General features: G+C 40.2%; 1 protein-coding gene across 1 annotated transcript in view; it reads right to left on the bottom strand.

Moving 5' to 3' along the window:
• Nucleotides 1-762: 762 nt before the first annotated feature.
• Nucleotides 763-11571, bottom strand: part of LOC111144966 (tet methylcytosine dioxygenase 1) — a 123673-nt gene continuing 112864 nt past the window's right edge. Inside the window, exons 9-11 of the mRNA XM_022499600.1 lie at nt 11082-11219; nt 7817-8165; nt 763-1786 (exon numbers count right to left, since the gene is read on the bottom strand). Coding sequence (XP_022355308.1) covers nt 774-1786; nt 7817-8165; nt 11082-11219 — 1500 coding nt within the window. The 3' untranslated portion in view covers nt 763-773. The remainder of the gene's footprint in view (nt 1787-7816; nt 8166-11081; nt 11220-11571) is intronic.

Here is an 11571-nt window from a genome sequence, read left to right as displayed (position 1 = left end):
GATTAGAATACATATTGCAGTTAACAAGATGGAACTCTACACAGCAAGAATAAATGATTTCTCTTGTATGCAAATATGCACAAACAATAGACAATAAGATTCTTATACTATACTATTTCAAGTTACTTTTAAAAATAGAAAGTGCTTTTAAAATATATATTTACAATTTATGAACAGCCTCCAACCATTATTAACAATAATGAATTATTTTATACAGGAGAGATATTTTGAGAGAGAAAACATTTCATTGGTTTATTTCAAAGGAATATGCCGATATTCTAGCAATGATTGGAAGATGTTGGAACGATGGCACCATGAAATAATAATGCAGCTTATTTTTAACTGTTGATGTGGGTAAGCACCAGGAGCTGTGTAGAGTTAACACTGTGTCTTGATTTTACATCATAGCACATGAACCTGTTAAAATCCTCTAAAAATGACTCTTGTTTCATAGTAAACAGACTTAATTTAAAGCACCAAACTGAGTGATTCTATCAAGGTTAACGCCTAACCAAAACATTTCTTTATGTATTTAAAACTATAAAACTTTTATTTTTGCTTAAAATGTGCACCTTCTACCAATTGTCAAAATATAGTCACAGTTAAGAAATACCCACCCCATTTTTGTTTTTTTTTGTTTTTGTTTTTGTTTTTTACCTCAGCCTTCAAATGGGTGAGATGAAGATACGTAAACGACAACATGACTTTCTTTTAACAGCACCTTGAAAAAATACACTGCACTAGCAAAGGCATTAAGAAGGGGAGAAAAGCCTTCAGACCCAATGGTTATAGGGTCCTGCAACATGTGTGAGAGCATAAGGGGACACGGTGACAATATTGTCATGGGTTAATGTTAACGCTTTATGAGAAGGAATTTGGTTCAACTCATTAACTTCAGGGGACAGTTCGGGACCCTCATTAGCTGCCTGGTCTTTCTGCTCCGAGGCCTTCATTTTCTTATTCTTAGCTTCTTTAGCCTCAAACTTAATTTTGTTTAGTTCAAAACCGTGTTGGGGCTTATTCAGGTTTTTGTGCTGGTAGAAAACAAGGGAGAGGCGAGTGGGGTGATTCCGGTTCGGGTGCTCGACGGGCGTGGTGGCGTGAAGCTCCCGCCGCGCACACTCGATCAGAACCGAGCCGTGGGCAGGCGCTATCGCGACCCCACCGATGTTGGCGTCCAGGAAGATGTGCTCGCTGTCTGACCAATACTCATCGATGTGGGGCAGCTTCTCCTCCGCGGGGGACAGGGGGTCGTCGGACAGGGGGTCGTCGGACAGAGGCTCGTCGGCATCAGAATGCGGCTCGTCTTCTTCCACTAGAGAGGACGCCAGGTCATGGGGACAAGTGGGGCAGGGGGGCTGCTGGCTTGGGTGATTGGAAGGTGGCTGTTCAGACGGACCAGTGGGCGGCTCAGAATAAACCAGGGTGTCTGCCACGGGAGCGGGCAGCGTGGGCAGAGAAACCACTTCGCCAGGCTGTGCAATTCCAGTGCATTCCCCCGCAGCTGCATTAGCACCGCTGTGTCTCGCAGAAGGCACCGTGCAGTGGGGATTGCTACTTCTTTCTGAAAACCCGTAGGGAACGGACGCATCACTCTTACAAGGAGCTGTGGTGGCTGACGCCGTCTTAGGGGACCAAGAGAAACCTGGAGGTATGTTTGCCTCTTTCAATGGGTGAGGAATGGATGGGGTCAATGAGTAGGTTTTAGTGTTGTCCGAACCTTTGAAGATAAAATGGGGTTCAGTTTCACTTTTTATTTCAAGTTGCAAGGCTTCGGTTTTATTCCCTAAACAGAGAAAAGGACACCAAATGCGAAGATAAGTACAACTACTTTTTGGGAATTGTCTTTAAGGAGTATTTTAAAGAGAAATACAAAGGATAATGTAACAAAACATCGGTGACGGCAATGTCGGCCAGTTTTGTTCTCTTGCCTTTAAGTCAAACACACAAGCAGGCATTAAAAATTGCACGTCGTCTGGTATGCTTTTTCACCCAACAATTTTACTTCAAGAATTCTTCCCCTTGCAAATAATATAAATAAGCACAAAGATTTAGCCAGAAGGATGTCCATTGTTTGAAACAGTAAGAGATTAGAAATGACCTAGTTGGCGATGAAGTTAAATGTTAAAATCATACATTGGAACACAATGCAGGGGATAACATGACGATTTAGAGCAGTATTTCTACCCAAAGAGATATTTAGATACATTTTAGATATCGCATGATCTCACTTTCAAAAAAGTAAAAATAAAGTAATAGTTATTGAGAAAACAGCATAACTGGCAAACTCAATTATTAGGCAAAGGGAAGTCACGTTAAGAAATTTTAGTGGAAATAAGTCATTTGTGGCCCTCAAGACCGGGTGCATGTAAGCCTTGTTTCTTTCTCACTGATTAGGAAGATCTTTATTACCACATCGGCCATTGTAGGTAATCTGTTTAGACATAACCACACAAACCTCATATCAAATGGAAACATTTTCTTGAGGACATTCTTCCTGTTTTGAGGTTCTAAAAATTTTCTGCTTGAGCAAAAGCAGCAGATTTTAGGACCAGAAATAGAAAATGTGGCCATGTTTTAAAGTAATTAACAATATAATAACAAGCACATGTAATATATTGTACCCCTGAAACTAACATAATGCAATACAACCTGGAGACAGGATAATTATTTCTCTCTTTTTAAACATGAAAAGCTTAAAAAAGTAAATAAAATTTTAAAAAAGTAAATAAAATACAACATGGAACACTTCACAAATTTGTAGGTCTTCCTTGCACAGGGGCCATGCTAATCTTCTCTGTGTTGTTCCACTTTCAGTATATGTGCTGCTTAAGCCAGCACCAAGATAATTTTCACTTTTATTTTATTTTACTTTTTTTTTTAAGTTTTTTTTTTTTTTTTTTTGACAGAGATCACAAGTAGGCAGAGAGGCAGGCAGAGAGAGAGAGGAGGAAGCAGGCCTCCCGCAGAGCAGAGAGCCCGATGTGGGGCTCGATCCCAGGACCCTGGGATCATGACCCGAGCTGAAGGCAGAGGCTTTAATCCACTGAGCCACCCAGGCGCCCCAACTTTTTTTTTTTTTTTAAGACTTTATTCATTTATTTGATAGAGAGAGAGAGAGATCACAAGTAGGCAGAGAGGCAGGCAGGAGGGAGGGAGAAGCAGGCTCCCTGCTGAGCAGAGAGCCCTGTGTGGGTTTTCCACTCTGAGATGGAGAGTCTCATGCTCCACTGACTGAGCCAGCCAAGTGCCTCAGCTCTCTCTCTCTCTCTCTCTCTCTTTAGGGGGTTGGAGGAGGCAAAGGGAGAAAGAATCTTAAGTAGGCTCGAGTCCCAGTGAAGAGCCCGATGCAGGGCTCCATCTCACAACGCTGAGATCACGACCTGAGTTGAAATCAAGAGTCAGAAGCTTAACTGACTGCGCAACCCAGGCACCCTGCCAATTCTCATTTTTTAAGAGAACTTGTACATGGAACCCAAGGGGTGGCACATTAAGAAATCTGTGGTTACATCTATTACAGAGGTTGTCAACAGAACATAAATCATGGGGAGGAAAGATTATAAAAGAGTAATGAGTCTTGGAGGATTTGGGTTAGGGGAAGGAGAATAAAAAAAAGTAAGAAGTCTTTTATTGAAATGGATAAATCTATTTTAAGAAGCTCTTATGGGGGTGCCTCGGTGGTTCAGCCGGTTAAGCGCCTGCCTTTGGCTCAGGTTGTGATCCCAGGATCCCGGGATCAAGCCCCACATCGGGTTCCCAGCTCAGCTGGGAACCTGCTTCTCCCTCTCCCTGCTGCTTGTGCTCTCTCTCTCTCTAAATCAATAAATAAAATCTTAAAAAAATAAGATAAATAATAAAAACATTCTTATGGGTAAGATTATAAAAGGACAAGGGGCTATAAGCCAAACATTGTGCAGAGGACTACTAACAGGATATAAGTTACTGAAAACATAGCTTGTGAAGATGCTATTAGGGAATGACAAAAAGATGAAAATGACAGGCATGCTGTTTACAGGCAGCGTGGAACTAGGCATGGGAATCTATAAATAAATCAAACTAAGTATTTGTGAATGGAGCTAACAAGCAAAAAGGAATGCTAATTCTCTCTGCCTTGCCTCGTCACAGTCTATTTATTGAATCTTTCCTAGCATTATATAAATGTCCACCATCATTTCTCTCATCTTACAAAACGCAAAATAAGCCAACTCTCCTTTGCAGCAGCAACAACAACAATAAAAATTAAGGTTAAGGAATACCCTGTAACTCTAATGTGGAGTTTCAGTATAAATTCAAGGTGTATTTTTTTCTTTAGACTCCCTGAAGAGATGGCTGAATTTATATACTGGGCAGGATTATATAAGATGAGCCTAGAACATCTTGTCAGAACAGAAGCTAAGGAAGCCCTCAAAAACAATTGGGGTCATGACAAAAAGTTCAGAAGCCAGCATGATGGGTTTCTACTGATCAAAGATGGGACAATTTAAGGATATTTGGTTTCAATTTGAGGATTTTTTTTTTTAGGCTTTATTTGTTTGGTTTTTTTTTCAAGATTTTATTTATTAATTTGGCAGAGAGAGAGAGAGAAAGAGAGAGAGGGAACACAAGCAGTGGATGCGGGAGAGGGAGAGGGAGAAGCAGCCTTCCCACTTAGCAGGGAGCCAGATGTGGGGCTCGATCCCAGGACCCTGGGATCATGACCTGAGCCGAAGGCAGACACTTAACAACTGAGCGCCCAGGCACGCCTCAATTTGAGGACTTTAAAAAGCATTTTCATATTTAATTGGGGGGAAAATAACCCTATATAATGTGCACTGAAATATAAATTATAAATAATAATGAACTAGAAATACTGCCAATAAAATAACAAAAATATAAAAAACATGAGATCAAAATGATACTAAATGAAAACGAAATTGAACACATTGGAAGATGCCTAGAAATTAACTTGTATTCTGAAAAGTGGAGAGTAAAGTCAAATTGCCAAGCACTTATTCTAATTTCTCTATATGACCCATATCTCAGAGTTAATAAGTTCTTGGTAAGGACAGTATTTCTTTTTAAAAGATCGCCTAACAAATGGATAAAGAACGGTAGACTGTGTTACTCCTGATGGAATAAAGAATATAGAACATTGTAGTAAGTGTTTCTAAAACCATCAGGCAAAAAGCTCCTAGGGAACATTATAATCAGTAAATCATGTTGACAACACCTGTACCATGGATCGGCCTTAACATCACAAAAAGAAATACCATCAGATACTGTGTTTCCTGATGTAAAAAAACAAGAGTATAGAAATGAGCCAGTGTCCATGCCACAGCAATTGTTTTTTGTTTTCTGGTTGGTTGTTTTTGCTTTGGTGAGCTCTACATCCAACATGGGGTTCCACTCGCCATCTCGCCCAAGATCAAGTCATACGCTCTACCTACTGAGCCAGCCAGGTGTCCCCATAGTTAAGTGTTTATTTATTTATTTATTTATTTATTTAAAAGAATGCTTCACGAATTTGCGTGTCATCCTTGCACAGGGGCCATGTTAATCTTCTCTGTTTCGTTCCAATTTTAGTATATGTGCTGCCGAAGCGAGCCCATAGTTAAGTGTTTTTAAAACTGAAGCTGAATTTGTCTCTACAGGATAATGGTTTCTGATAAATGTAAAAAAGAAAAAAGAACAAAAAATAGGAAAAGCAAGCTTTAAATGAAAAAAGGTATAGGAGACATAACAACTAACTGTAATGTGTGACCTTGTTTGGATACTGATTTAAACATACCAAATGTCAAAAAAGAAAAATCATTTAGGAGACAGATGGAGCAGTGTGAGCACTGATTGGTATTAAGGCATTATTTGATTTATTTGTTTTGGGTATTATGGTTCTTAACATTCCTTATCTTTTAGTGACACATACTGATGAGGTAATTGATAATATGATGTGACTTCTGCAATTTGTTTAAAGATTTTTTTTCCTTAATTTATTTGTCAAAGAGAGCACAAGCAGGCAGAGTGGCAGACAGAGGCAGAGAGAGAAGCAGGCTCCCCGCTGAGCAAGGAGCCTGACACAGGACTGGATTCCAGGACGCTGGGATCATGACCCGAGCCAAAGGCAGCTGCTTAACCCACTGAGCCACCAGGTGTCCCGACTTCTGCAATTTGTTATCAAAAATTTTGAAGGGGTGGCGCCTGGATAAGGATATAGATGAAATAAGAATTATTCTGTTATTAAAAATGTTGGGGCGCCTGGGTGGCTCAGTGGGTTGAGCCTCTGCCTTTGGCTCAGGTCATGATCTTGGGCTCCTGGGATTGAACTACGCATGGGGCAGGGAGCCTGCCTCCCCCCTCTCTCACGCTGCCTGCCTCTCTGCCTACTTGTGATTTCTGTCTAATAAATAAATAAAATCTTAAAAAAAAAAAAAAAAAGAAACTGACATGTCCAAAAGTGAGCTTCTGATTTCCCTCTGTATCTTTCCAAATCTATCCCTTTCTCCCCTTTTCTCATAACCTTCGGTGATTTCCCCATCTTTCCAAGTCCTTCAGACCAACATCAGGATAAACACACACACTTCTTTTTTTGTCTACATTCCAGATTTATGAGACATCTTGTTGACTCTACCTTGAAAACATCCAGGACCAGACATTTCTCACATTCTTTTCATTAGCCAATCTGGTCCAAGCTCCATCACCTCTCTCCTGAGCTGTTAGAATGGCCGCTATACCATCACCCTACTGTTTGTTCTCTGCCTACTGTTTTCTGGTTTCAACCCAGTAAGCAGAATGCTAGGTTTCAGTCAGGTTATAGTCCTTCTCTGTTCTTTCTTTCTTTCTTTTTTTTAATTTCATTTTTATGTAATCTCTATACCCAATGTGGGATTGAACTGAAAACCCTGAGATCAAGAGTCACACGCTCCACCAAATGAACCAGCCAGGTGCCCCAGCCCTTCTAGATTCTGAAATAGCCAATAACGTTCCTTTCCCTCAACAGCAGTCAATGAAGCCTGAGATGAGCCGCTCAGACACCCTCTTCCCCCTCTGATCTACTTCCTGCTCTTCCCGTTTCCTGCTCCGCGTCAGCCACACTGGCCTCCTTGCTTGCCTCAAGTGTTCCAGGCAAATTCTTCCCTCCTGACCTTTACATCGGCCATTTACTCTGCCTGGAATGCTATTTCTCCAAATAAAATTCACTCATGATGTTCATTGCTTTGAGGCCTTGACTCTAATTCCTCATTCTCAGCAAATGACTCTCTAACAACCATATTCAACTGGTTTGCTTGCACAGCACTCCCTCTAAATCTTTCACCGATACATTCCCAACACCCCCAACCACACAAAGGGGTGCTCGGTAATACCTGCTGACTGCCTCACTTAAATTGATGCTAAACTTGACTGAGGAAGACTTCAAGGAAGCGATCACAGATGCCAAGAAGGAGGAGTACGACTTCCAAACAGATGGGGAACAAAAACAAAACAAAACAAACACCATAACTAGAAAAAATACCAAGAAATACGGAGGGGCCACCTTCTTGTTGACTCTGAGTTCTGGCCAGTACAGAGAAATTGCGTATGTGAAAGTTGTCAGTATCTTATTTTAAACTCTAAACCAACCTGTATTAAAAACCAAGGAGATTTAAGAATAACTACCTAACTGAATTGATATCTGATCTCAGGTTGGGTTCTTTTTTTCTTTCTTTCTTTTTTCCCCAGAATGCCTCATGCCTAGGAGAGCGGCAAAGATAAAAGAGAGAGGAAATAAAGTGCAAAGGCAAGTCCCAACCCTCTGGCCAATGGGAGTTGTGCACAGAAACTCAGGAGCGTCCACAGGCCTCACCTAAAAGCGGCAGCGAGGAAGCCTTGCTACTGTTTGTTGTCCCGTGATTCTTGCGCTTGATCCGAGGAATGAATTTCTTCTCCACAGCTCTTATCTTATGTGCGAGAACTTCTGTCATCATTGCTGCCCTCTTCTTCCCAGAACGAGGAACTGGCTGGGTAAAACGTGTTCTTTTTTTACGGCGGGGAGCGAGCACCTCAATGGCCCCAGACTGGATCTTGGCTTCCATTCCTTCGCTAGAGCCAAACTCATCTGTGTCCGAGAGTTTGTAGAGCGGTAGAACGTGGAGTTGCTCATCCTGAGGGATAACCCCCAAGGAGCGGTTATCTTCTCTTGTTAAAGTACAAACCTGACAGAAAGAAAACATGAAATAGGTCCTGCACATTCATCACAGTCATTTCTACCTTCTAACTGTTGCCAATGTCAAAAGGGTCTGTATTCCCATTCTGTTTTCCAGTGGGTTACTGCTGGTATAGTGATTTTGGATAAAGAATACATATTAAGTCACTCAACACGCTTCAATTCTAGGAATTTATCAACTGTTTTTAAGAAGACCAGTATAATTTTGAGTTGATCTTATAAGTCAATGGTATTATATACATTTATGTATTTTATAGTACTTTTTAAGTAAACTCTAGCCCCAGTGTGGGGCTCAAACTCGTAACACCAAGATCAAGTCACATGCTGTTCCAACTGGCCAGTCATGCAGCCCCAAACTCCTATATTTTAAACATTAGGCCTTTTGTTACATTCCATTTTACTTCATTGCCTAAGTTAGGGAATATCTACTGGACTGTCCATAGCATTCATTTAAAATATTAAGTATTAAGAAGACATTATTTTAGCCTATGTATTTCCCTATTTCTTAAATAATGTCTCATTCTTTGTGTAGAGGAGGTTTAATTATGAAGAATTTTCTAATTTGCTGTTTTCTTTTAGGATTTCTTCACTTCTGCTTATAAGTGGAATTTATCTATAGATATATAGATTTTTTTTTCTGCATTTCCCCCCATGTCAGGGTGATTTTTCTCTTCACTAAATGAATGGAAGAGATATTAATGAAGTAAAAGGAGCACAAGAGATTTCTCTCTCCAGCAGGACTTATATTCTAATAGCTTTATTTTTACATTTGATTTTTTATTATTTTTTAAAAATTAGTTATTTTTAAAAAATTGAATAGTTTTAAAAAATTGAACATTTCATTTTGATAAATTTTCTCTTTCTGCTTCATGTTGCTTCTATTCTGGCTAGGGACGTACCAGTTAAGTTACCCACCTTTCTTTTGCATGTGAATAAGACAAGACATCTGAAGAAAATTCTGTCTTGAAATATAACCTATCTCAGTCCTCCTGACTTTAAAAGTTATTTTTATTCATTGTAGATAATTAAACTACAGAACTACATACAGAAAATTCCTGACCTAATATTCACATTTTTCTTCATAGATTAGTATCTTAGTGGTAATGAATTTTCAAGGGTCATTAAAGAGCCAACAAAAATATATCCAATTGTTTCATTATTTTTATTAAAAACATTTCTCCTAGAGCTAAGGGCTCTTTCTAAGATGCTAGAAGAAATAAAACTGCCTGATTGTAAGGTCAATAGACTTGATGAATACAGACGGGAAAGTAAGATAAAGTTTTAAAAATCACAATATTTTCTCAATATTTATAATCACATTTACCAGCAAGACTTGAAATACTGAATTATCTTGGGTATTACCAGTAATTTTAAAGTAACTGTGTTAAAAAGTAGACTCTTCCACCAATAAATGTTTATTTTACTCAGTTTATTTGTTCGCAGGGGGACTAAGAAGGTGACAAGGAGTAGATATGAGGAGCATAATTAGAAGGACGGAAGCAGCAGGCAGGGTGAAAAGGGAACTGCAGCCACATTTGAAGAACTCAGGGTTTCAGAGATGGGGAAATTTGGAGTTCTGTCAGGTTCTGGGAACGAGCCTCCTGGCATGAACGAGAGCAGTGGAGACGAGGCAGCAGAGTAATGCACAAGGAGGAGCACGAGAGAAGTGGAACCAAAATTTAGTTTGATTCTGAACCTAATTCAGCCTGAGCACAGATAGTCTGTAAGGAAGCAAATCAGGTAAAATGTACTAGCCAAGCAATGACAACGAACCACGCTCTGGAGAAGATTCACCCGGACAGATTATAATATTTCAGCATCTGAAAATAACACTGATGGGTCAAACACTACAGTCAACAAGAACGGAGAAGAAAGATTAAGAAAAACGAAAAAAAAAAAAAGGGGGGGGGGCTCCTTAATCTATCACTCCTAGACTTTATTGGCCAGACAACAAAGGCAGGCTACCTTTAGATGGATTAAATGGATTACTTTCTCGGGAGCCTGTGGTTATCTTCCTTGTATGGAGCTAACCAAACAGACTGGTGTAGTGCAAAAACAGAGTGGTATGTTTTACCAGGGGAGAAGAAAATTACTGGAAGCAAATCCATTCCACTTACAAAAGGACTATTGCATGATTCTCCCCAGGGTCTTTTAACTAACTGAAACATCTCCTGATTGACTTCATGCTATGGACATGTAATTCTTTTCATGTCTGTAAGCCTAGCTGCACAGCTCAATGCAAGTATTTCTTTCTTTTTTTTTTTTTTAAATAATTTTATTTTATTTATTTGACAGACCAAGATCACAAGTAGGCAGAGAGTCAGGCAGAGAGAGAGAGAGAGAGAGGGAGGAGGAAGCAGGCTCCCCGCCGAGCAGAGAGTCTGATGCGGGGCTCGATCCCAGGACCTTGGGATCATGACCTGAGCCAAAGGCAGAGGCTTAACCCACTGAGCCACCCAGGCGCCCTCAATGCAAGTATTTCTGACAATGCTGGCATATTAATGTAACTTCACACATATATACTGGCACTAAGAACAAACACACACAAAAAAGATGATATATTTGGCATAGTTCCTTCACAACAACCCTGAAGTGCACAGAAGGCAAAAAACAAAAACAAAAAACGGTAAGTTGCTTAACTTCCTACCTACCAGTTTGATGGCACAGAATTGTACTCCTACCTCCTAGCAACCACACCACAATGATCCAAGACTTTCAACAAAATATCTAAGGCCAGTTCTGTAACTTTGTGCAAGTATATCGACAATAACTTAATAGCATTGATATTACGCACTATGTGGCGCAGAACATAAAACAGGATTTTTAACAATCATCCTATTTCAGGAGCTCAGCCTAAGCATACAGCTATGGACCTTCTAGGATCAAAAGCCACCCAGGTACATACCACAGTGCTTCCATTATTCATGTTGTGAATGTCCCTATGAGGATGGGCACAGAAGTCGAGGCAAGCGGTGACTCCAGAGAAAGGACGCCCTTCTTTGCTGCCAAGCCGACATTCTCGGGCCACATGTTCGTATTCTACCTAAAAAGAGAAATGTATGACACAGTTTTAAGAGCCAGAAAGAATCACCTTTAGTAAAAAGTAAAAATCACTTCCTGACCACGTATCTAAACGAATTCTATGTTTTAAGTCAGAGATTTCTGACTCGTGTGGTAAAATAGATGGGCAGTTCAGTAACATTCAGGAGGAAGAGTATGGAAGGACATCAGGTAAAATGACAACGACTGGCTGTGACTGATGGCAGGCTGACGACAGCACCTGTTAGAGATGAGTATGTGAGCAGAGTAAGGCTAAATTATCCCAGGAGGAACAGAGACTACTACAGTGCATGAAGCACGTGTGATGTTTCAATGTCTATGAAAAGTAGGTAAAC

Source organism: Enhydra lutris, unplaced genomic scaffold (genome assembly GCF_002288905.1).
Source record: "Enhydra lutris kenyoni isolate GAN:26980312 unplaced genomic scaffold, ASM228890v2 scaffoldscaffold12, whole genome shotgun sequence".
NCBI classification, from domain to species: domain Eukaryota; kingdom Metazoa; phylum Chordata; class Mammalia; order Carnivora; family Mustelidae; genus Enhydra; species Enhydra lutris.
The sequence above is the reverse complement of the archived record's forward strand: the minus strand, read 5'-3'. Positions and strand labels throughout refer to the sequence as shown.